Raw genomic sequence first — 27,908 nt, 5'->3', positions numbered from 1 at the left:
CGATCAGCAACTCCTCTGGTTAGAAAAGATTATTTTTGGTTTTTATCTATATGAATTAGTAATATTTTTAACAAACTTTAGGAGCCTTCAAGTCATACTGGCTATGTTTAAGAGACATAATTCTGCAGAAAAATAAAACTGACTGCAGGATACCATTTAGCTGTTTATATATACACACACACACTTCAGATGCAATCTTCATGTATTCCCCTTATTGCATTCTGCATTATGTTAACCTGAATGAACATTTCCTCAGCTATAAATTTATTTTCTGGAGGCTTCAAAACTGCATGCATGAAGACTATAAAAATTTTGGTACTAAAAGCATGAAATTATCTGATGAAAGAAAAAGGATTTTATATTTTAAGTTTGTTTATTACTATATATTTTTGTATGTTTGATGTTTTACACTGTCATCAAGTTAAAAGTGCTCAGAAAGCCATAATCTTTTATTTTACAACAAGAAACAGTTCGGTAACATTGACACATTCAAGGTGTTCCTATTAATCAAAATAAATGTCCTAATACTTTATTCATGAACTGCATTTAGAGAAAACCTAATTCAGTTACTAATTACCAAATGTGTTAAAATTACACTTAAAATAATTTTTTTCTTCTAAAGCTGTTTCCTTGTACTGTTTCATAAAATCTGTTCTGATCATAACTTCATCTATTTTTCTATTTAAATTGGTATTTAAAGGCAGATAGTAATAAATCAGCAATACCAGAAAATGAAAAATTAATCAAGATATGCATCATTAGCCCATGACACTAGAGTTTTCTTAATTCACAGATGGCCAAATTTATTACATATATCATACACCAAGCAAAAGGTTAAATCTTCCATAAAGACTTCTGCAAATAGGATGAAAGACAAAGTATATACACAGGGAGTGAACATAACAAATATACATTTTTTTTAAATTGCAGTTGTAAGTCATTTTAGAGAAATTAATTTGGTACAAAAAAATTTTTAAAAAGTAGTTACAACTAAAGCCAAGCTTGGAAGACAGGATAATTCAGGTTAACCCTCTCCTTTATCTCCCTTTTGTCCACAACAACTCAAAGTAACAGCATGGCTACTTCAGGAACTGCCCAAGCGTACTGGGTTTGCGTGGCAAGGTTTTGGTAGCAGGGGTGGCTTCTGTGAGAAGCTGCTGGAAGCTTCCCCTGTATCTGACAGAGCCAATGCCAGCCGGCTCCAAGGCAGACCCACCGCTGGCCAAGGCCGAGCCCATCAGCGACGGTGGTAGCGCCTCTGGGATAACAGGTTTAAGAAGGTGGGGGCAGCAGGGAGGGGAACCTGCGCAACAGAAACTGCAGCCGGAGAGAGGAGTGAGAACATGTGAGAGAAACAGCCCTGCAGACCCCCAGGTCAGTGAAGAAGGAGGGGGAGGAGATGCTCCAGGCACCGGAGCAGAGATTCCCCTGCAGCCCGTGGGGAAGACCATGGCGAGGCAGGCTGTCCCCCTGCAGCCCAGGGAGGTCCACGGTGGAGCAGATATCCACCTGCAGCCCGGGGAGGACCCCACGCCGGAGCAGGGGGATGCCCAAAGGAGGCTGTGACCCCATGGGAAGCCCGCGCTGGAGCAGCATACCCAGGCCCTGATGGACTGAACAGTACCTGTAGCTAGGTGAACATTTTTAATGGGGCTGAGACTGCCAATCACAGAAACAGGTAGCTCATGCTCACTACATAGTCTGTGTTGACATCTTACTCCATTTCACAATATTAATTTTGTTCTATTTCTTTACTGGCCTTCAGATCAAGTGGGTTTTTAGTTGAGAACTGGAATAATGGAAATCCTGGGTAAATATACCTTTAAGTTACAACTATCCTTGTTGCTGTTGGTAAGGAAAGTAGGTTAAGATCTTTTGGTTAGGAATTACAAAACAAATGCTTCAAAAATATTCAAGGGCCTATAATCTCACTTGTGGGAATTACTAAATGTAATAATAAAATTGGAGGTAGATCATGGAAGACAGAATTCATCATGGAGGATAAAAGCAGCACTAACCTTGGCTCACTGTGGCTCAGAGTAAGCGTGTCTCACTTTTAAAAAATTAAAAACCCTGCATCACTAAACGTCAGGGAGCAGTAAGAATGATCAAATGTATGAAATAGTTTTCATATAAGCAACCATATAGACTGCAACTTTTCAACCAGAGAAAGAAGATGACTATGGTGAGTATAGGACTAAAGTCTATAAAACCATAAAGAATATGAAGAAAGTATGTGAAGGATGAAGATTTAGTTTCCCTTCCCAGAGAAGAATTAGCATGCATCAAACGAAATTAGCAGCTAGCACGTTCAAAACAAACAAAAATGACAGATTCTACACCAGGAAGTAAACTGTGAAATAATTCTTCTATGATGTTGTAGGTGTTAAAAGACTTCACACCAATTCAAAGAGCTCTTGACAAATTCATGGAAGAAGAATCTATCACAGGCTATTAAAGACAAAATTCCCCCATAAAACTTTCTGCTGAGAACATCTTTAAGTCAAAAGCCCCTGCACACTGGCAGATATTTGAGGGAGTTATCACTACATATTTATCCTGTTCTTACATCAGATGTCTAGGAAAGAGTATAAATCACTGCAGGAGAAGATACACTAGGCTATACATCCCTTAGCTCTGATCCAACACACAGCTCTTCTCACAGCTGGCTCCTATTCTGTCCCTCCCAGACAAGGCCTCCATCTATTATTTCTATACACTCCACATATGACTTAATGTTCTGCACAAGTGAATCAAACATGCTACATTTAAAGTGTGCTAGTATTCCAACTATCCATCTATATACTGTGAAGATAGCCTAAATTTATTCTGGTGAGGAGTGGGCTTTTTGCATGTAATTTAAATCAAGATTTAAGAAAGCATTCAAAGGAAGAAGTTCCTTGTCGGACGGGGGAAAAAAAACATCCCAGAATGGAACAGATAAATTTGCGAGATCAGGGTAGATTTACCAAGGTTCAAAGGGCTGCTTTCAGTAGACACAATTTTCCCCCAAAACACCTTCTGCAAAAGGGATATTTCCCCAGGGTAGCATTTTATGAAGTCATGACATTAATTTGAAGTTTAAAGCTTGTTGTACAAAATACATCCACAGAGTTCCCTAAAAAAGAGGTGAGACATGGCCAGAGAATTAATGCAAGTTTAGCAACTATACATATATGCAGAATATCTTGTATATTATGTATGTTTCCATTTAACTAGCTCCTCTATAGGTTTTCTTTCATTAGCAAAAATGATTTTTAGAGCTGGATTAAGTTTTTAGGTAAGTGGGTGAGAGTACCTACCTGGATAGTAGTCCCTTGGCCTGGCAGGGTCAGTGAATGAAGAAATGCCACCTAAATAAGAATAACACGCGTACTATTAGAATAAAATAATCACATTGCCTTTATAAAATACAAAAATCAAATTTAAAGTACTTCTTTCAGAGTCTGTTTCATAAGATACAAATATGAAACCACGCGTATGTCTGAATTTTTCTGGCATCAGTGAGAAAATATAGTATTGGCAAGCTTGTATGTTGTTCCAGATTTTATAGTAGTGTGCCATGTTTAAGCAACATATCCATGTAAACTGGAAAAATGCAAACCAACCTAACAAATGTTCTCCAGAACATACAACGAATAATTTCTGCACTAAGACTGGACATTGGTAAAAATAGGTTAATGCACAGAAAACTGAGGACTGGAATAACAGTTCACTGTTTCTGCTCTGCTACATGGGAGAAAAAGATGACCTGTGTACTGGAACACTCCTTCCTCCAGGTCTTAGTCACACAGCAACAAGATCTCCACAGGAGGTTTTACTAACAGTGCCATTGGTTTTATCAGAAAATCCTAGAATAATTCAGTTTGGAAGGGACCTCAGAAGGTCCCTAGCCCAACTCCCACTCAGATCAGGGTTAGCTATGAGATCAGACCAGATTACTCAGTCAGGTCTTTACCTTGGTCAAGTCTTGAAAACATCCAAGGATGGAGACTGCTGAAATCTCCCTAGGCAGCATGATCCAATGCTTGACTCTTCTAATAGTCATCAGATAGCCCTCCCATGCCACAGAAACATGCAATATTAACATTTAACTAATGTGACTCTTTAGGTCTGTTCACTCCAGTGGGGTAAGAAATCTGGTACTTTGGTCTCTATTTTTCCCACTTAAAAACTGCTAAACATTCATGACTGTCCTGGTTTCAGCTGGGATAGAGTTAACTGTCTTCCTAGTAGCTGGTACAGTGCTATGTTTTGAGTTCAGTATGTGAAGAATGTTGATAACACTGATGTTTTCAGTTGTTGCTCAGTAGTGTTTAGTCTAAAGTCAACGATTTTTCAGCTTCTCATGCCCAGCCAGCGAGAAAGCTGGAGGGGCACAAGTAGTTGGCACAGGACACAGCCAGGGCACCTGACCCAAACTGGCCAACGGTGTATTCCATACCATGGGACGTCCCATCTAGTTTAGGAACTGGGAAGTGGGGGCGGGGAATCGCCGCTCAGGGACTGGCTGGGTGTCAGTCAGCGGGTGGCGAGCAATTGTGCTGCGCATCATTTGTACATTCCAATCCTTTTATTATTACTGTTAACACTAATAAAATGACACCATTATCATTATTAGTTTCTTCTTTTCTGTTCTATTAAACCGTTCTTATCTCAACTCATGAGTTTTACTTGTTTTCCCTATTTTCTCCCCCATCCTACTGGGTGGCAGGGGGAGTGAGTGAGCAGCTGCATGGTGCTTAGCTGCTGGCTGGGTTTAAACCACAACAATGACTTACAGACTGTATCACCAAACTGCAATAAAACCTCCTGTGAAAAGCATACACATGTGAACAAATTTCCCACTATACAAACACCGTATCCATGGTCAACTTTATGGCACAGTCATGAATAAAGTATTCAACCTACTAAGTAATCAGACATAAAAACCAAATATTCTGACAACCAACCCCAGCACAGCTGTTGTGACAGGGCTCAGACTTCCAATTAGAACACTGAATTTATGGGAGTGTTCATATGAAAGTTTGCAGGAATGTATTTAAAACAATTGTTAGACTAAAGATGTGTAAAGATACAATCTTTTTTAAAAATAAGTATTACTATAATATGAAAAACTGTAGTAACACGTTGGAGAGCTTGAGAACTCCAGTAACAATTTCTCAAGCATCCCACAACCTTTTTCAAACTGTAGGGACTTCCACTAGAATGGACAGAAGTAGTAGAAATCAACATGGAAACATACTGTATTCTGACATATTTTTATGGCTTTACCACACTTCATTTAAGTAACATTTTCATTTACATCCTGTATGAAACATTTTACTCTAAATAAACATTTAAAAAGAAGGGTAAAAGTTATGCCTCTAAGTAAAAATATCTGAAAGACGCATTTACTGGTTCTTATAATCCATATTTAAGAAAAAAAGTTGTGTTTTTTCTTCTGCATTCACTTTAATAATCAGCGTATCTTTAATTGCCTAAAAACTTGCTGGAATGGCCTGAATTTCTATATGCAAGACTTACTGAATTTTAAAAATAAAAGCATCTCTTATGCAAATTCCATAAATTGAACAAAATTAAATACCTGCACAGGCTTTCATGATCTTTTTCAGAGGTCCCATAGTATACATCAATCCAACAAGAATCCCTGCCAGATGCCCAGCAAAAGAAGTCCTACAAAAAAAGGAAAATCTTGTGAGTGATAGAACACTCTTTTTGTAAGGGTCCAGAAGGGGAAGTGCAGAATTTATAACCGAGAAAGTCCCCAAGTGAGACCAAGCCCAGAGAAATTACTTGCCTGCAAGGACATAGTACCAAGTTTCTTTCTTCATAACTACCTTACAATTGGTAGGTATATACAGTTACAGAAAAGTATCAAACAAATATCCTGAAGAAGCTGGAAACTAATTGGAGAGATCTTTTAAATTGCTTATCTAAAGGACAGAATACAATTTCCCTAAAAGCGTTTAAAAACTTACTGAGGCGGGAAACTAGTTTTAATCTATAAAAAATTAAATCCACAGAATTATGGTGGAATGTCTAAGTAGGATCTACCAGAACCATTTACAGTTTCAGGTGAAAGCATACAGTACTTTCTACTGCACTATCAACACAATCCTACAATTAGTCTGAAATAAGCATGAATGCAGATCCATTGCAATCTTTGTAATAAAGCGCCTTCAAAATTTAAAGAACAAGTGAAATGCTGAGATCCAAATTCTTTTCTATACATACCAACAATTTTTTTAAAAAAAGATCATTGCCCATTTGCATATAGAATGAAAAGGCTTTAGAGTCTTTTGAGAAATCAGCATGGAAGCATATGTTTACAGTAAATAAGGAGATTTGCTCTAAGTATTGCCATGACTATGGGGTACTCTCTAAATTCAAAAAACAATTTTCAGCATTCAGGTTAAGAGTTAAACACTTTGGTGTTTAATCAGGTTTAAACATTAATTAAGAGTAAAATCTGTTGAGTTTAAACACCATTTGTAAATTGTTCACCTCTATTATGAAGTTAGAGAAGTCAATACACTAAACATTAAGATTTCCTACTATATGCAATTATAAATAACTCAGTTCACTGGGTTTATACTGGTTGTCCAAAGATTCAAGTAATATGAGCTTTCTTGCCTTTATAAAGGAGAAATGAAACTTCTGTTTAATATAAAAATAGATTTAAACATTACGCTTTTTATATTCTGGTCAGAAATCTGAAAGAGTTACACAGATGATAGCGTATGCACTCATGACAATACAACTTCCAGGCATCACTGGTAAAAGCATACAAGAAAATGCATGTGTCACTAGAGGGAGATAAATACCAAATGTAAATTCAGTCTCTTGCCACCTACTTAACCACAAACTTGTATTCTGCTATGCAGAGCTGCAGTTCTCCCCCATAAGTAACCAATAATTTTTAAGAGTACCACATAACTGCTGATGTGAAAATTTATAGGCAAGAGGTAGTTACCAAAATAAAGTATCTATAAGGAACTAATTTTCCAAACAGATTTTTCTGGAACAGATTTTCCAAATTTGTGAAAAATACATGCCTGACTTGGAAAATGTCTGTACGCAGAAAACATTAAATACTTCAAGATGCCTTACTTGAGAAATCACCAACATGAGTGATTCACCTATATTCCTGGCAGTGTTTTAAACAAATTTTATGCTCATCTTGATTTATCTGAGCACAACACTGTTCCACAAAACCCAGAATCAAGGTCTTTGCTTGCTATACAGTAAAGCTGTATATTTACACAATACGAATAATCAAAAACCTTCAACTTCAAGAAGTCTATAGGGGGATGATTTCCACTTCATGTCTATTGAATAGGTTAGTATACTAGATGCCTAAACATTATTGACTGTTTAATTATAAATTTAATTCAAGGAGTAGAAATTTATAATGAAAATGTTTAAACAGTGTTTTCTAAATGAAAAATAATATCAGATACACTGTCACACATATATACTATCACTGACATGCAGAAAATGAGTACATTTGATAAATCACATCAAATTTTCACCATACACTCTCACAAAATGAATTTGAGTGTGATCAACACTATCACCTTGCTACTTGTAATTGCTAAGGAAGAGCAATTCTGTAGAGTACAGAAAGACAGCTTCCCTTACATTAACAAAATGCTTAATGTTACAGCCAAGTTAAGCAAACACCACTTCATTTTAGAACATGTTACATTGTAATTTACTCAAATGATAACTTAATATCTTTTTTTGCTAATGCTTGTTATCATTTACATTATGGAAAACATCTTTATAGATATTTTCCAAACATAACAACCAAAACATACAGATAATGTGCAATTTTACAAAACAAAAAGAGCAGTTTTAATAAAAACTTTTAATGTTGTCAAAACAAGTTTTTTTAAAACAACAACAACAAACTATGCAGCAAAATTCTGAAGTAGTTAACTTGTGCCTTTTTCCAGCTGTTTTGAGGATGGGTAAGGTTCCAGAGGACTGTAAGGGTATTTCTATACCCATTCTTAAGCAGGGAAAAGAAGGGAGGGGAGACAAATAGAGAAGGAGCAGGACTCTAGTCAGAGGACTACAGACTAATCACTGTCTTCTGCTCTCAGGTAAAACTATTTGTTCAACAATTACTAGGACACAAAATTTATGCATACAACCAAGGTAAGAACACCAGAAAACACATTTGTCAAGAACAAATCATGTCAAATCAAGCAAAATTCCTCCTTTGACAGGGCAACAAGCCTCATGGAAAGGGAGAATTAGCAGGTGTCACACATGCTGTAAGAATCCAGCACTGTCTCACAGCATTTGTCATAAAGAAGACTGAAAAAACTTAAACTCTAAAACTACACTAAGCATATCCATAAGTGTTTGGTAAGCCTGACTTAATACTTACCAGTGACTCATTATCAAACTTAGGCTATGAATCAAGTGGATTTCCACAAGTCTATTCCAAATACTAGTTACAAATGACAAGCTAAGAGAAACTGTAGGGGTCACTGGAGATGTCATTACAATTCAAAGCAACCTTGACAAAATGAAGTAGTGGTTTGGAAAAAACAGGGTGCAATTCTATAGGACAAATATGGAGTTCTGAACATATGACAGAAATCATCAACTATACAAACAGGCTAGAAGTGACTGGCTAGTAGGAGAGCTTCAGGATAGAACCTAGGGCACAGGGTGAATTATACAATAAAGCACAGATCAACATGTCACACCACCATAGAAAAGACAAGTATTTTACTGGAAATATGTAAACAGCAGCACTATCTAGAAGTAAAATGAAGTAGCCTTCCACTCTACTCAGCAGTGGTTTCAGCTGGAGAACTGAGCCTACTTTTTGCATGCCGCACAAAAAGAAGAGCAACAAAAAAACTCAGAGCCCACAAAACAACTTCTGAGAAAAGACTGAAGGGATCACGATCACTTAAGTCTACTGAAGAATTCTGTCAGATACAATAGTCTTAAAATATGGAAAAGATTGTCACAAATAGGAATGAATACACTCTCCACATTCTCTATCCATAGTGTAAGGAGTAATGGACGTAAGTCACAGCAAGAGATTTAAAAACATTTCAGTAGTAGAACAGACTGCCTGGAGAAACTGGGGGGTCTCCATTCAAATGAGGCAGAGACCTCCCAGATCCTGCTGGGTTCGGGGCCCAATTCTCTCCCATGCTTACCTCCGCTTCGCAAGGCAAAATGACAGGGCTACTAAGACTCTGCAAAGAGCAATCAGAGTTTATTATAGTGATGATCTTTAAAAGTGCATTAGACCAAATATTGATAAGTATAAATTATATACACACACATATATGTTTGTATATAAACATATACATGTTTGTCCTGATGTTATCACTCAGAGCATTTGTTCTGAGATCAGATTCACTCAGATCCTCTATAATCTTTCTTATTTTAATAAAAAGTAGACTGGAATCATTCAATTTAACTAAATTACATAAAATAACTGTTTTACACACGCAATTGATGTTCTCCTATTCACATGCCTTAGTCCAAAGTGGATACTCACATTTCCAATGAACTTCAATATATTTGAACAACTAATCCTGAATAATACTTCAATGTCACTCTTGTTGCAATTTTACTACATTTTACAGTGAATTTTAATTTTCAGTAGATTGCCTTTTTAAAAAATTTGTATAATAGACTTCTTGCCTATAAGGCCAAGTATTACCTACAGAAACAAAGTTAATGGCAAAACTACAAATATTTTCACAAGGCAGGATTATATGCAAAATTTAGAACTAAATGTCAGGGATTTTGGCTGAAAAGAAATTAATAAACCCTTTACAAAAAGCACAATAAATTGTGTGAAGAAGTCTTGTCCAAGCACATATTACCAAGGCTCCTTTCACTTTTATTATAAATTCCACTCTTCTTTCTTGTCTAATCCAGAAAACTGAGGTTACTCCTATTTTCTGCTTTTTATATACAGTAAATAATCCTGGGTATAATTAAGAACTCTTACAGTATCAGTGATAAAGCAACCTCCATTATCAACCAATTCCAAAATAGGCTTTTTACACTATTCATAAGAAAAGAAATGTCTTGACTGGAATGTATATTTGACTAGGTAAAAATTTACTGCTATTTTTGAGTTAGACTAACAAAGAAACATTCTCATGATTGCAACATGATAAACTACTGCCTTTTTTCCTGGTGGTTAATTAAAAAAATTGACATAATTTTTTTTTCACAGTACAATTTTCAGTTTCTATAAAACAAGCTGAACTTTGAATGGGAATAAAACCAGGTTTCTTGACTTTTTAAATTGCATGTTTTTTCTCTAAATGTCAATGAGCTTTATCAATATTAACTAATGCTCTCCCTGGTACCAAGAAATTCAAATGATGTCTCATTTAACTTTTTGTTTAAAAACATAGATATCCCCAGAGATCTTGCTTATGTCAACCACTCACTTCATACTAAGGATAATTATGCAATATGTCTAAATACTGTTTCCTGAAGACATTTGCCATCAAGCTGATGTGCACATTACTTCAGAAAAAATCTTCTAAACAGAATTAATCATACTTTTTCATTTGGCTGTGTAATTTCCATGAAAACTGGTATCATTAGAGGGAAAACCATTTGGACTACATTTGCTTTTCACGTGAGAGAGATTCTGACCCAATGTTTACAAGCCTCTCAGTATTAATTTTTACATTAGTATTGTTCCAGTATCCTTACAATGAATTCAAATCAATTCCTCAGTGTTGGTGAATTTATCCTGCATTCTTTCAATTCTGTGGTGTCAGCCAACTGACTCAACAAATGCAAACAGAGCAAGAAAGTCTACACCTATCACTTAACTTCCATAACTTCTTCCTAACAGCAAACCCCGGTCTGGTAGGCATTATTATTTATACATGCAATTCTCCCACAGGACAAAGCCGCTTATTTAGCAACAAAAGTATGTCTTTAGCTTAAGCCACTGCTGTAAGATCTTTTCACGAAAGACTTATTTCCATGCATCTCCTATACCAAGGCTAGGAGGCATGCATTCACTAAACAAGCAAACAAAGGAATAATATCAAAGTGACATACTATAAGAATCTGGACCAACTTCATTTTTGAAAAACAATTTTTTGGGGCCATGGGAATCAAATCCATGTATTTATACATAGTTTATTTCCAAATTAACACAAGCACAGAGTCACCTGCACATGACAATTTAAACACTTTGCTACAAAGTTTAATCTTACTTAGGAAGTAGGCCATGTAGTCAATTTACCAGTGCTAAACAACCTACCTGCATGCAAATTAAACCAAATTAAATGACTGCATAAGTAAAAGTCAATTTGTTTTACACAGCCCTATACAGGAAAATGCCATTGCTTCTTTAAATGGAAATGGGAAACTTGTTAGGAATTTTGTAACATGTTGGGAAAACAGCACAGAAAAGTAAAAGCTAGGGTTGAAAAAAGAATGAAAGGCTATAAAATGGTTGTCATCACGTAATGCCATTCCTGTCAAACCTGGGGGTTTTTTTTTGGTTGATTGGTTGTTCTTAGCCTTTTTGTTCTGGAGGAACAGTTCTCGTCAATAAACAGCATAATAAACAGTTCAACAGTAAATCTGACTGATGACTAGTGATGACTCAGTGATATCCCTAAGCATTAAACAAGGGAGAAATTAAAAAAGCAGATGAAAAAGGAAACATACAGAAAATCTCATGAGGTTAAGTTTATTAGAGTTATGCAAAATATTTGTATTCACACCAGGATTGAGACTGAGAAGGGTACAGGGCAAAAAAAAAAAATCAAAATTTAAGACCAGATTTGTCAAAAATGTTCTTATATTTTCAAATATATACAAATTATTTTTTGTGGGGTTTATTTTTTATTTGGGGGGGGTGTTGGGGGTTTTTTGTTTGTTTGCTTTTTTAGGAAAAGCTCAATATTCCTATTATGTTTGCCTGTTTTGACAGTGATCTGCTTTGAGATTTTGATTTCCCATGGATCCTTGAACCCAGGTGAAATGAAGCAACAACTAATTGTCATTGTTAATTCGTTACACATTACAACTGTATAACATTTTCAATTGCCAGCTATGAATGTTTATGACAATGATCTGCATCTCTATTGCCAAATGTAGATCTGTTGCTGTGCTCTTGTTCTTGTGTGGAATAGTTCTCAGTTTGCAAAGTCTTCTCTATTTTCTAAGATGAAGAATGCTAACAAGCATCTTAAGTTGCCAAAAAAATGGTCAACAGAACTGGCTCAGATCACCACTTATCAATACAGCTTATTCAGAAAGTTATGAAGAAAAACTTCGAAACAAACTTAAGACTAGAATTAATTTAGAAAATAGAAAAAACTCAAGTCAGAATTATACATTTCATGGATTGCATCATCCACAGATCTGGAAAATGTTATCAGACACCTGAAAGTCAGTAACTATAAAGCCTACCAAAACACAGGTCAAAAGGAGGCCTAGAGAAATGCCCAAGTCAATTTTCAGAGATGCAGTGAGCTACAGAAATGTTAGACATCTTTGAGATCCTCTGAATTCCAGAACAGCAAGTCTCACTATTTCTGACAAACTGCAAAAAGAGCAATTCTGGACAGTCACAATATCAAGCCTCAACACTTCTGAATGACGAAAAAATAACATCCTCTACTCTTCTTCACTCCCAACTTTCCACTCTCCCATTATTTTCATCCTTTGTTACTCTCAAATTTCTGAAAAAGTTTGAAAAAAACTGTAACGTCCAGCTTCCAACCCCAAAGTGTCATCTTTGTCAATCTGATAAATATTTGAGTTAGTTCAGAAACAACCTGAAAGATAAGATTTTCCTTCAAACGCGAGTATAGATAAAGAACCTCCACGCAAAAAGGGATAGATGACTTAAGATACCACATGCCCAATTCTGGAAGATGCATAGAGATTAAACATAAGGTAACTTTTCACATGCCTGTTCTTCCACCAAAGAAATAATCCCAATGATTGCTACAAAGCCTACATCTCAATATCCTTACTTTACAGAAGGCAAAGCTTAGAAGGATATTACATATCTTTTAAAATTTCCCCATAACAACATTAATGAAAAAGAAAACAATTAACAGATGCCAGTAAAACCCTAAATCCTCTTCTAGCACACAAATCAAAGTTTTCAATAGCATCAATATTACTTTTGAATCCTTCATTGGTTATGGATTCTCAGGTGATCCTGATAAATCATGCCACGATGGCAGGTCCAAATTTATTGCATGTCTTTCTGACTGGACAGAATTCTGCCCCAATTACTGACCTTTTATCTATTCAAAACTAAATTATGCAACTTTATCTACAAAGGGACACCATTTAATCAGACACTTCAAATATTACAACATGCCCTGAACACACAGATGAGCATGTAAGAGCAATGCTTTGAGAGCTACAATTGTTATAGTTCATTTCAAGGCAGTTGGTAGTTACTAATTAAGCATGTGTTCTGGGACATGAATTTCCAGAGATTACTACTTGTTTTCTATGGCCCCCATTATCATTTAAGTGCTGTGAAACTGTCCTAACTATCGAGATTGCATGTAACGATGTAGACATTCTTTAGACCAGGCAGCAATCTAAGCTTCCATAAAATTATGAAAAGGCTGTCGTGGTTTAACCCCAGCCAGCAACCAAGCACCACGCAGCCGCTCACTCACTCCCCCCCCCATCCAGTGGGATGGGGGAGAAAATCAGGAAAAGAAGTAAAACTCATGAGTTGAGATAAGAACGGTTTAATAGAACAGAAAAGAAGAAACTAATAATGATAATGATAACACTAATAAAATGCCAACAGTAGTAATAAAAGGATTGGAATGTACAAATGATGCGCAGGGCGATTGCTCACCACCTGCCGACCGACACCCAGCCAGTCCCCGAGCGGCGATTCCCTGCCCCCCACTTCCCAGTTCCTAAACTAGATGGGATGTCCCATGGTATGGAATACACTGTTGGCCAGTTTGGGTCAGGTGCCCTGGCTGGGCATGAGAAGCTGAAAAATCCTTGACTTTAGTCTAAACACTACTGAGCAACAACTGAAAACATCAGCGTTACCAACATTCTTCACATACTGAACTCAAAACATAGCACTGTACCAGCTACTAGGAAGACAGTTAACTCTAGCCCAGCTGAAACCAGGACAAGGCTTTTGACATTATTTCTGGACATTCTATACACTTCCTACCCCAAAGACATTTCTCCAGTAATGCAACTGAAAAATAACAGCACCCAACCTCTAAACTCATGCTTTTCCTCCACCAGATACAGTATGATATGTTCATGGTTTTACTTAAGACATAGTACTCTTTCATTATTCTTTAATAATAAAATAAACAGTAGTATTAAACAGATCACCAAATAAAACTATGTTCAGCTAGCATGGCAGTTTATATTTTTCAGAAGAATGTTTTTAATGCACTGAAAACTTTGGGTTTATACTTGTAGTAATGCCATGAAAGTGACCTCTCAGCTCACACTTAAAATTGCATTTGGGACAGAGCACTCCAGTTCTTCTACCTTTTAACCTAGGATTCCTTGCTGCAGTCAATCAGGCAGTAAGTCATAATGCAATAAAACCATTGCTTAGCACAAATAATATTTGAATTCTCATTCTGGTCTAGGAAATGTTCTATCTGTGATATCATAGTATCTGATTAGTATGTCAGTACTGCTCCCCCCTCTTTTTTTAAAAATCTGAGAAGTGGGAAATTGTAAATAAACTGTGATTTGGTAGTTTGTAAGTTTGGTGTCTGTACTTCACGTACATTCTCCAATATGATTGACAGTTATAAAATACTATACAAGAACATTACTGATTTGCAACTAGAACTCCAGAAATCAACTGCCAAAGAAGAGAAAGGCACTATTCTCACAGAGACAGGGGCAAATGAACAAATCCATTTGGATACCAGTTAATGCTACACATACTTCATAATATATTTCAAACCACTTCAGGTAGCCCAAATCTCTTCTCGTAACTTTGAAATATTAAATGCACTTACCCTGGGGAGATTAAATGAATAGCCACCAGCTCTACCCAACAAGCATATTTACTGGGTATCTGTAATCCAAGGACACTGCTGACTCTTCCTGGATTGTAATGGTTGTTAAGAACTTTCAAAGCAAACAAGACTCCTGCAAACAAGAAGAAATCACATAAAGAGATAAGTACTTGCACCCAAATAATAAAGAAATGCAAACAACTTAACTACTGAAATTGAAGTACCATGCAGTTTCACAGCAGCACAAAGCATACTGTTGCATGCCAGAACAGTTCTGTTTTTTCAGTGACTTTAAAAAAAAAAAAGGATTAAAAAATTACATATTTGTATAACAGCCAATTCTAAGTTGCTTTTTAATATGCCTACTCACTGTAGCTATTCAGGTATTCAAAACAATACAAGCAATTTTAAAATGGGAGTTCTGTTTGACATAATTGACAAAATTATTGAACTCAAAAAAATGTTCCATGAGTTGAGAAAAGCCATTACTGAAAACAAGACAAACAGAGACATGTGAAGCTCAACAGTAGGCTCAAATTCTGAATTAATGGAAAATCATCTTACATATATTCCAGAATCACTTGTTTCTGAAAAAGAAAAGTACATAAATCACCTTCACTCACAATAAATAATCATTCATTTCTAATTGACTGCAATGGTTTTATCATGCAAGCAAATAGCCAATGACAGAATGAATTCACACAATTTATTGGAACTTTCAAAACGTTTTTGAAAAATCTCCTCTCAAGAGAAAGCCCACACAGTTGTCTGAAAAAAAACCTGAAAAATTGACAAGTAAAAGATTTGACATGAAAAAGATAGCAGAGTTTAACATCAATACAGATATACTAAATAAAAACACAAAAAAGGTTTCCCTCCCCTTCTAACACCATAGAAAACAAGAGATAGCAAAATTTCTTAATCTACCCAGTGATATAAATATTGCTGTTTTAGGATCAAATACAAACAGGAATGTGTGTATGCACATCCACACACACTCATGCTATTTGCTGCTGATAAAACTGGACTTGTTCAGAAACTATGAATTTACTAAAGGGGAGAAATATTCAATAGCAGCAGTGTAGTTTAGGAGTCTTCTCCATCCAATACACCCTGAGCTCACCAGAACCCTGTCTATACAGCTTCGGGGGGGGGTGGTTTAGTTCTTTTTTTTTTTAAAGGTTTAAGTGTCTATTGGAACTGCCTGACCTGTTTGTCAGGTTCCATGCAAGGGGACAAGGGGCAGGTCTGTTTCATCCATTTAAAATAAAATAATAAAAAAAAAAATCCAGTCATCCTAAAACTCTTAAAACCTGCTAAAGTGAATGAGTCATAAATATGCATACTTACTGGCTCTTAAAGAAATAGCTATCAGGAAAATACTTGTATTTTTTTTCAACAGCTGTTCCATATACATGCCACTTGCCCCAACTGAAGAGAAATTACCTATGCTGAAGATCATGCTGAGAATGTTGAAGGTTTAGAAAGATCAACTATACATACTGTCAGAGCTACTTTAAAATCTGCTGCCCAAATAATGGTCAAATGCATGTGCACATAGGCTGCAGTCACACATTTCCAAGCTTTGAATACTCAAAAGATGCTGCAGAAGGTAAGTGACATCAGAACAGGTTGCAATACTCAACGCTAGATCTGAACAATGCATCTTGCAGAACATGTAAATTAAAAACCAGTTAGATAATCCCTAAATTGAGAAAAAGCTTAACTTCTTGTCCTCTGCACAAATGTATATCAGAGGCTTAGTCCCACTCTCTTTTTAGTTCACTAAAAAACCCAAAAGATACGTTCCAGCTGATACTGTAGTCTGGCTGACATGAGTCTCTTGGAAAGAATGACATGGGGACCCCATCTGGCCCATCACCAATGCTCTTCAGTAACTTGGTGCCTTTCGCAGTAAAGCATGGGAAGCCATAAACCTGCATCACCTGGATAATTATATCACTAAATCTAACTTCCCTTCTGTTGGTTCAAGGAAAGGGACGTATAAGTTGCTTGCTATCTTGCTAAGTGAGAAGCTGGAGACTAATCTGGTGAAAAAACCTTACAGTGAAATCTTAACACTACCCTATTATATGGTAGTATTATATTCCCAGTTATATAGTATAAAGAAGTTTCATCATAAATTCTTGAAATATTCACCCTTCTCATTCCTATTAAGAACTGGATTGATACTAAGCTGTTTTAAGGTATGGACTGACAGGAACATAGAGGAAAAACCTCATATGGATCGTGCATTGTATAAGTGAACACCCAAAATGGATACTACTTCACAACTTCTAGGTCTCAACTTCTCATCCTACGGTCTAGAATGATACAAGAAAAGAGGTTCAAAAAGAAGCTTGAGGGCAGCATCTCCCAGTTGTTCACAGGCAGTAGTATTACAGAGCACACTTCCCCCACAAATCACCCAGCAATAGTTGGAGTATACTGTATAAGAGCAAAGCCTAGAAAGTCCAGCTGAGACTAGACTGAGGGCACATATTTCAGTCATTTTACCACTAATAGTAAATACTCAGTAGGGTTCTGCAGTCACTGTTAGGGAACAGCAAGAGCGAGATGCTCCACAAAGGAAGGGTATCAAAAGGGAACAGGGAGGCAAGCAGGTGGCAATCTCCCCAGACGGGGCCCGGTCCCATAGTCCTTGGGCAAAGCGCACTGGGCAGGCTGGTGATGGTAAGTGGGCTTGGCCAGGAGCCCAGATCAGCAGGCACAACCTCCTGACAAAGCAGAGCCAAAGAAAGTCAGGAAGTCAAGTCAGGCCAGGTCAGCGAAGCACATGGCCAGGCACGGCACGACGTAGCTCAGACAGGGACAACACAGAGGGCTTGAGCTTAAAAGCAGCTGCTGAGCAATGGGGTGAAAGGCCCCCAGTGAAGCCTCTCTCAGCTATCTCGCACACCTCTCTTCCCGCTAGTCTGAGGTAGGTCGCAGCTACCCCATGTCAGAGCTGTCCTTAAACACAGGCAGTCAAACCCCTCAGAGGAAGAGGTTGTACTCAGCGCCCCTACAGCCACCATAAAGGCCAAGATTAGAACTGAGTATGTCTTGTTACCAAAGGCTGGGTGACCAGATAATATCTGAAGCTCCAAATGAGCAACTACCAGGATGTTCCAACTAGTACAGATTCAAATACCACAAGGAACCCTCAGAGGTAGTGTTGAAGCACCTTTCTCAGAGGTTGAAAAGGAGGGCTTGCCTTCTAATGCCTTCTAAGGTCCCAATGACAGCAAGGAAAAACCCTACACACCTAGAAGAGTAGTGCTACTTCTCCACTTAACTGCAGATTCTTTTAAAGAGAAATAGTTCATTGACTTGAAACTTTGATCTCCTAAATGAGAAGACAAGACCGTCACTGGAAGATGACCAAAATCAGGTGCTTGGATGTTTCTAGCAGAAGCAAATTTAGGGGAGTCTCTCTAAAGACAGGCATGAATAATTTGTAATTTGAAGACAAAAATTTTAAAGTGATAGGCTTTTCTAGAACACACCTAACAAGCATTATTGACTTCAGAAAATGAAAAGCTTCAGACTTCAAATAGTCAGTGACATTAAACAGAAAACATAATTCTACTAGGATGATCATATTTTTCATGTTCTCAGGTAAAGACACTGCTGGTCACAAGAACATGAACTGAACCACATAATGTTCATACCCAGAGTACATGGTTTAAATTAAAAAACAGGATAACTTTACTACCCATTTTCTGCATTCAACAAATATTGTTATACACTACTTATAAGTATTAATTTTACGTATGTAAATTGGAACAGCTATGTGCCTTACCTGAAAAACCTACGGCACAATTCATTTCATATGAAGGATCATCCAGAATTTCCATAAGCATGAATTCCAGCACCATATAAACAACTCCAATCAGCACTGAAAATACTGCAATTATGTATGCAAACCATATGCTCTTAAGCTTTTTTTCCAGCATTATACCCTTCCAAAGCATAGAAATCATGTTATAATATAAATGCCAGTCATCTGCATGGTGGACAGGAGAAAGCAGTAAACGCTGCCAGTTCCTTCTGTAGAAGCCTTCATTTACACTGATACACACTTCAGGCAGTGGCCTCACAGGATTCAGAAAGAGAAAAATGTTCAGTGCAAGTACCCCAAGGGTAACAGAAGGAATATTCTGGAGACCAACTTGAGAAATTTGATAAAGCAGCAAAAGCAGTCCAGCATTGACTCTTCCCTGCCTTCGTTGCATTATTACTTCTTATTCAAAAAAACGTGAAGATTATTTCGATGTCTAGTCTTGTGTTCAAATTCAAAACCATCCAAGTTTTGGAAATTCTGAAAGAAAAAAGATAACTGCACTATTATACATATACAGGGGTGTTTTCAAGCTCATCACTGTTTTTGTTTTTGTTTTTTTTTTAAACACAGCAAATTCTTCAAGCTAATCAGCTAAGATCTCTTCTTTAAATCAGAACAAAAATTCAAATGAGAAAAAAAAAAATCACAATTTTTAAACTGGTATAAGACACAAATAAAAGGGATTTATACAGATAATCCAGACATGCATTGTGAGAAAAAGGAGTCTGCAACCTCTCTTTCATGTCCCTGGACAGGCTTTACTTAATCTATAAAATTCCTGGGTGTTCTACACATATTCTTATTAATAACCTGATTGACTCAGAATTATTAAAATTTCAGGAAGGGAACCAGTTAAAAATTCTTCTCTAGAGTCTTGGTTCTCAGGCTTCCTATCTTTGCTACTATATAATTTTTTTCATGACCATTCTTCCAACCTTTACAAATATTCAATACAAGCTAAGAATGAAAATTAAAAGTTACAATTTCAAAAAGTAACAGAGACACAGCTAAGTACCCCTAAACGTAAGCTTTGAAAATTGTTATTGCTTTCCTAGTGACTAGAATTCAATGTCTAGTATAAAAGTATGTGATGGAGAAAAAAAACTGTAGGAGGAAATCATATACAAGAACAGCATATAAAATTTCTAGACAGTTATAGCAAAATATTAATCTCTGCCCTCTTTATGCCAGATAACATGGAGGATTAAAAAGGGCTATAAAAGTTCTAGATCTAGCTAGAAATAAGGTTACTATGGCAGAAACTGAGGAAGGGCATTGAGCTAAACTGTGCAAGCCTATAAAGAGAGGAGGGAAGAAGCTGCATTGGAGAACACAGCACAAGGTGATGTGGAGTTCTAAAGAGTGGAACCACCTACAAAAGACAGGAAGAATTTCAAGTAGCTTCTGAGGGCTACCCCAACTTGGCCAGTACTACTATTTTAAGTTCTCAAAACTCTCCAAGGTGACACAACAATAGCATGGCCAGTCTTCTCCACCTCTAGATGCCAGCTCTTCGCTGAACTATTGAAGATACGTCATGCATTATTTCACACATAAATATCAACTATGCAAAGTCAGCATACACTTACTCTTCAAAACTTTGCCATCAGGTTGCAAATGAAACTTCCTGAAATATCTAGATACATACAAAATTCTCATCTCAACACCCCATTCACTTCCTTTCCCATTATAATATAAAATAGTTAGAATAAGTTGCTAATATACCAACTATTTATTTAGTTTAAATTCCTTTCCAATTCATCACATCAAATGCTTCCTCTGTAAACATTTTTTATTAGATAAAGAAGCAACAATCTAATTCTTCTGGAGGACAGCAGAAAAAAAACGTGACGCCTTTACAAGGAAAAAAGGACAACAGCTCAAGATGCAAAATTTAACATTCCACGTTATATCTATCAGGATTTACTAAGTTTCACACTTCTACAGATCATTGGTATGCCTGCAAACATTTTACTAAACATTTTTCTTTAGGTATTCAGAATATCATTAATAATTTGATCAGGTTGCACCACACAAAGTAAGTGAACACATGAAAAAGAAGGAAATAACCTCTGAATGATGTAATCCTGTAACAGCAAAAGGAGCTAAGAAAACTGCACAGGGCTGAACATCAAAGAAGATCATCCAGGGGCCAGCCTACCTCCTCTACTTACATCTAAGTGAGAGGACCATATACTTCCATGCCATACACACATATAATTAATCAATGCCACTTCTTATATTTAAGTTATTCTGATCTCTGGATTTCTCTTTAAATTGCATTTATACTTATTATAGCACTTTAAGAGAAGGAAAAAAACCCTGGTAGTGTCCTGAAAACAACTGTAGTAGAACAGAATGCAAGTAAACATATTTGCCACATTAAAAGGAAATTCACCACATTTTTTCCCATGGTCTAATCTCAGAGATGCTACATTAACATCTAAGCCTTGCCTAAAACAAAGTCGAAAGAGCAGAAACACACTTTATACCACGCCTCTTGAACACATAACCAACTACTCTGGTACCTTTAAAAACCAGTTTCTAATCCTCACAGTTTAACTACAGAGACTACAGCTGTAGTCCCTACTAAGTTAAAATGAGCTAAGACCTCTTAAAGTGTAAATTGATTGTTGCAGATAATAAACATTGTCAGCCTTTGACTTTCTAATGTCAACATTAGAAAAAAAAAGTACTGAGATAATCGCAAGTTTAATCAATGTAATTCTCTTTTTCCACACTACATGCTCTGACACCAGGTATACCAACACCCCCTAACTGTTCTTATATGCATCTGCCCAAATCCCTGACTTGCCTCATACCACTGACACAGCTACATTTTTTCCACCACAAAACAGCAGACATAAAAACTGTTAGAATTTAAAAGTCAACATCATTTAAAAACAAGTTACACAAACTCCAAAAATCTTGCCATACCACCTTGTTCAAACTGCCAAATACTACGGTGTTACTTTTTAAGGTTTCCACCCCCTCTTTTGATGCTCTCTAATTTCCAATTTAAATATTTTTAACATACCTGCACCTAGGAAGAGAAACCCTCATACAGTACATATCTGTACAATAATCATGTAACATGACTGGGAATGGTTTGCACCATGATTACAGTAGTGCTATGTATTATAAATCATTCCCATTATTTGGAACAATCAAAAATGTCAGCCAAGACACATTATATGTTTGATTATAAAGGAAAAAGATATAAGAAAGAAAACAGTAGTTATTTGAGAGCCTTCTGGAATGCAACTCACTTAAAATATATAGGGCTTTCAACTGTTTGAACATTCTTGCTCAGCCTCTACTGTGTTTATTAGAAGCCTAATGAGGTTTGAAACAATGAAGCACTTATTACTTTTTCTTTTTTGAAAACATGCCACCCACTTCAAAATGTACAAATTTCCAGAACAGACTTGAAATGGGCATTTGTCTTGCATCTAGCCTGCCACGTGTCTGCATTTTTGTCACCTACTCAAGATAAATGTCTGAACTAACCATTCCCGGAATTTGTTTGTTTGTTTTGTACTAACCAAGTGCAAAGCATTTAAACTTTTATTTTTACTGTGACAACCCCCCTTACTCATTTGACAACCATAAAATATTATGACTTCATATTACTGAAAAATCATGTAATAAAGTAAATATTTTAGTAAATACCAGTTAAATGTTATACTGTCTTTTCTTAGAGTCATAATTTGAAGTTAGAGGAAAAGAATCTCCCTGTACCCTTGCTCCCCCCAAAATGGACATAACTACCCTGAAATTTTGATTTATTTTTATGTGAAGCAAAATCTAGCCCATTACCCTTCTCCTAAAAAAAAAAATAAAGTAAAAAAAAATCACACCATGACATAAGCCTAGATTTTTATGAATACACAGAAGCATATAAAATCTCATTCCCACCGATGGTGAATGCAGTCATGATCTACGGATTTTGCTGTTATCTGCATGGCACATCCTGATCTTCAGACCTGTCACCAACCTTCCCTCTAGAACTGCTTTGCTCTTCTTGTTGCTTTGCAAAAATGATTTGTAATGGAGGCACTTTAGCATTGTATAACTCTTCACTGAGAGAAAAAAAAATCCCAGGGTTACTCTTTCAGTTCAGATCAGGAGTATGATTTTGAAGTTAATTTCTCCACTGCCCCCACTTCACTGTGGTTCACATTGTGGAGTGGCCTGAGTGTGCATGAACTAGTCTCTTTTCAGATGAAACTAAACCAGATGTGTTCAGGAAAGAACCCAATGCACTCCATAAAATATTGCACATTCAGCCTACATGTCCAGATTAAAGCTACACCAATGTAAAAAACACCTGAAACATGCGAAGGATGAGTATCAGACCCTGAGCGTAAACCATTTCACACTACAGGTAAACCTCAACAGGCCCACACTACTTGTCTATGAAGATACAGTCTCAGGGTACAAAGATTTATCCAAGTAAAGACTGAAATAGAGCGTTTTTAGGGCAAAAGAAGGATCCTACACAGGAAGCAGAAGCAAACTGTAAACTCTTTTACTACTGGCCTCAAACTTTGGAAGGAGGGAGGAAGGCAGGCATAACAGAAAAAAAAACAATGCAAGAAAAAGCTCAAAAATTTGAAACATAATGAATCATCCTGTTTAATACATATGCAAGGAGAAGGTCAACCACAAGCTGTCACTTACAGTAAGCTTTGAAACACATAGTCAATTACGTAGTTCATAACAAAAGACAAGGTTGTGATGTAATTATAAAAGTAATCACTTTATTAAGAATTACTTCCGGATTAATCAAATGTACCCTTAAAGGGCATAACGTGCTTTCATTCACAAAGGAGTACTGAACTTTAAACTGAAAAAACACAACATTTTAGAATAGGTATAAGAAGTCATACATCCATAATACAAGTGATTAAAATGGCTGCATTTGTCATTTTGCATAAAATGACAAATGATTAATGACTTAAAATAATTTAAGTCAGTAACTACCTTGCTGAAAGGAAACAATACAAAGTCAAATATCAACATAAAATGACTGCATAACAGGCTACGTCACAAAGTCTTTTTCTTTTTTAATGTCCCACATTTTATTTAAAATGTCCTTCAAAGTTTTCTGTGAGAATAAGGAAGTTCCTGTGCCTCTTATGTCTGCTTCAGCATGGAAACTGAAAATGTGTTATAGTTCTTTAATCCTCTTAAGTACTACTAAAAAGAAGCCCTTAACAACATAAGCTTTTAAGCTAACAACTTCAACTTAAAACTGAAAATTGTGTTCTGAAGGGTGTGACAATTACTATTCACAATAAAATATACACATGTTAAACAATACACACCAAGAATACTTCTGGACACCTTAACCCAAGATAAATGAGACAGTTTTCAGAGGAAAGAACAGAAGGGACTAGGCCAAATCTCATACTTTGCCTCACATCTGAAGTATGAACATTTGAGACACTAAGCATATAGGCTTTTAATTGCCTCATTAGTTTGACTACTGCTATTTAATCTAAAAAGAAAAATACTCAGAGGCTGCAACCTGTCCATCCTTCAGGTAAAATACAGAGTTATTCAAATTGTTTCATTGTAATTATTAACTTGCAACATCACTGGAAGCCCTGCCAATTCAGGACTAGTGTTTTCATTCACAAAAGAGAAATCAATTTACTTTATATATTTATCAAATATTTAAATTTAATTAAAATCAATATACAAATCTAAACATCAGAATGAGCATCCACTGGACTCTTCTTTAAGGCTTATCATTGTAAAGACCAGTGTTGTGGTTTAACCCCAGCCAGCAACTAAGCACCATGCAGCTGCTCGCTCACTCTGCCCCCCCCCCCCACTCCCCCAGTGGGATGGAGAGAGAATTGGAAGGAAAAAGTTAAAACTCGTGGATTAAGATAAGAACAGTTTAATAGAACAAAAAGGAAGAAACTAATAATGATAATAATAACAATAAAATGACAATAATAATAAAAGAATTGGAGTATACAAAACAAGTGATGCACAATGCAATTGCTCAGCACTCACCAACTGATGCCCAGTTAGTTCCCGAGCAGCGATCCCCCCACCCCACCACCCTGGCCAACTCCCCCCAGTTTATATACTGGGCATGACATCCCATGGTATGGAATATCCCTTTGGCCAGTTCGGGTGAGCTGTCCTGGTTGTGTCCCCTCCCAACTTCTTGTGCCCCTTCAGCCTTCTTGCTGGCTGGGCATGAGAAGCTGAAAAATCCTTGACCTAGTCTAAACATTACTTAGCAACAACTGAAAACATCAGTGTGTTATCAACATTCTTCTCATACTGAACACAAAACAGAACACTATACCAGCTACTAGAAAGAAAATTAACTCTATCCCAGCCAAAACCAGGACAACCAGTTACATTCTCTGTCATCATTTGAGACTACTGACACTATTACTAAAATGTGCTGAAGATAACTATATTTTATCCATCTGCTTTCACCTCCTACATGGCATCCACTTCTAATTCAAAATCTTCAAATTATTTCAGTTGGCTACACTGACACTGAAGCCATAGCAAGCAACACTTCCTTATGCCATGCAAAGACACAGCATGTAGAACCAACGAGCTTCCTTAGGCCACTCTCAGGGACACACAAACTTGAAAGTTTTAATGCTAGCAGAGGTCGGTCTGATTGTCCAAACAGTCCCTTGGTTCTAAGGAGCTACTCCACCACTATGTACAGAAAGAATCAACTGCACATTTGCTCTGTCAGAACTTCCCTCAGAGCCAACAAAGTTGACTAAGCATGGACTGGAAGACTTATTCTGGAAATTACATTATGCATTTCAGATACCACCTTGACCCTCAAGCTGATACAACGCACTGCAGGCAATTTACACATTCGGCATTACACTGCAGCCAGAATCTAAACAAAACCAGCGATCCCAAGTTGCAAGAATAAAAATAAAAGCTAGAAGTTAAAAAAGGCAAAAAAAAAATCCCATAGTAGCAATATGAGAAATATTATTTGATATAACAAAGTCTTCGAAACCTCTTCAGTTTGTGAAAAATCAGAACAATTACTGAAAACTTCTTTACACTGTGATCCAGGAAATTATTGAAAATAAATGCATTATGTGACTAATCTACCACTGAACTCATTCCTTCCTGATCTTTTAGTTTCTCTTAAGTTTTCCTTCACTGAAAATAAAAAAAAAAGAAAGAGTCTCTTCAGGATTTGTACAGGAGACACAACAGCAATCTGTTACCGCTGCTTTTTTTTTTTGTTAGAAAACCTAAAAGCAACACAAGAGATAGTTCTCTCTAAATTTATGTCACATATAATTAGACAGATAGAGCATTTTTGACCAAGCTAGAAAGAAAAAGGAGTATGTCAATGGATAATTTCTTTCTTTGAAGCATCAGCTGTTGCTGAACCTCTATGGTCAGTTAGTCAGAATTACTTTATCATGATATTTTGAGGGGAGATAATGGACATCTTAAGTCCCTTACCAGTTTTGCGGAAGGAAAGGGACATGGAAGGGTTTGATAAGTATTCTTACTATCCCCATCTCTCAAAAGATGGTAATTAGTAACTACGTCTCAAAACACTATAATGCATCTACACATAATTCAAGTTCGAGAAGTAAAATATAGTTGTATCACTGTACTGGTGAAGGTGAGGGGATATCACACTTGTAAAAAAAAAATATCAGAACAACAGTGGACTGCAGATTAGGCCACAGTTAAAAGTTTTAACTTCACAGAAGTTTAACTACTTTAATTAGGGCCAGTGGTTTTGGGGGTTTTTTTGGGGTGGTTTTTTTTTTTTTTACTTGATTGCAATACTTACACTTCTATAAAACTGGGTAATTATACCAGAAAAGCATCCTCCTTTATCTCATGAATTTTGTAATATAATTAAAATCAAACAGCCAATGCTTCCCTGACTCTGCTTCAGAACTATGAAGCACAAGGGCTCTTACAAGTTTAGCATTCCTTAGTGTGTGTTGCTTCAAAGGAAAATTTGTCTGCAGTTTGTAGGAGAAAGGAAGGACAGGAAGCATACTTTCTAATGAAATCCATTTTAAATCATACTTCTTAAATATACAAACAATTCAGAAAAATACCCTTTCTAGTTTTAGCATTAACTCTCGTCAAGACCTTGAATCTCTGAATTAACAAAATGCAGCTCCAGGAAGAACATAAGTGTGCCATCTCAGGAAATTAAAGCAACTCAGGCATCATTAAATACGTTTTACAAACAACTGAATAACTTAAACTCAGTATTTACACAAACATAAGAAAGTTTACCAAATATAGTTGAGGTACATTTGTCACTGTTTCTCCTTTCATACAGGTGCAAGTTATTTGCACATTTGGGTTGCTGGGAGTTTTTTTACCATTTTAACAAGAAAATAGTTCTGGTCAGTCTGTTCTGGTTTTTTTTTAATCAGTTGATTATTTACATAACCTGTAAAAAAATACTGCTGTAGGGTAATGGAGTAAATTAAAAAACAAGAATGTTGAAGCCACCCAACTATAATGAGAAGCAGCGCATATTACGGTGTCACTGCATTCAAAATGAATTTGCTGCAGTTTACTGATAAGACAGGCGTATCTGGGGTTGGGACCTTGGGAACCAGCACTGTCACAACCCCCCGTTTTTGACGTGACAAACACTCTCTACTCTTGCAGGCACTGCTTCCTTCTACCGTCTCGAAAGCATTCGCAAGAGCAAAGTCCTACAGAAACCAGGGCGGGGTGGTGGTGTCATGCTAAGAGTTGTTAGACTGGGAGATAATAGGCATTTACGCGATTTCTGAAACTCAGTTCATTTCCGTAAACTTCGCTCCGCCGCTCTGCTTCCAGCGGTGGGCGACTTCCAAGAAGCCAGCTCCAGAGAGCTAACGGCTTCAGGGGAAGCCTTCCCCAGCCCAGACGCTTCTGCAGTGCTTTTGTTTCGGTGTACCGGACGGCCTCCTGCACAGGACGGCGGCGGCGGCGGCTGGCCGGACGCGACCCCCGGGCCCGGGCTGCGCCCCCCGCGCCCGCCTCGCCTCACGGCCGGCTCC

The 27,908-nt window shown here is 36.9% G+C and overlaps 1 protein-coding gene across 1 annotated transcript in view; it reads right to left on the bottom strand.

Moving 5' to 3' along the window:
• Positions 1-27,908, bottom strand: part of RHBDD1 (rhomboid domain containing 1) — a 54,959-nt gene that overhangs the window by 26,950 nt on the left and 101 nt on the right. The window contains exons 2-5 of the mRNA XM_010568292.1: positions 18,823-19,341; positions 15,018-15,150; positions 5,588-5,676; positions 3,303-3,353 (exon numbers count right to left, since the gene is read on the bottom strand). Coding sequence (XP_010566594.1) covers positions 3,303-3,353; positions 5,588-5,676; positions 15,018-15,150; positions 18,823-19,255 — 706 coding nt within the window. The 5' untranslated portion in view covers positions 19,256-19,341. The remainder of the gene's footprint in view (positions 1-3,302; positions 3,354-5,587; positions 5,677-15,017; positions 15,151-18,822; positions 19,342-27,908) is intronic.

This window comes from Haliaeetus leucocephalus, unplaced genomic scaffold (assembly GCF_000737465.1).
Source record: "Haliaeetus leucocephalus isolate CR32 unplaced genomic scaffold, Haliaeetus_leucocephalus-4.0 Scaffold240, whole genome shotgun sequence".
Classification (NCBI taxonomy): domain Eukaryota; kingdom Metazoa; phylum Chordata; class Aves; order Accipitriformes; family Accipitridae; genus Haliaeetus; species Haliaeetus leucocephalus.
The sequence above is the reverse complement of the archived record's forward strand: the minus strand, read 5'-3'. Positions and strand labels throughout refer to the sequence as shown.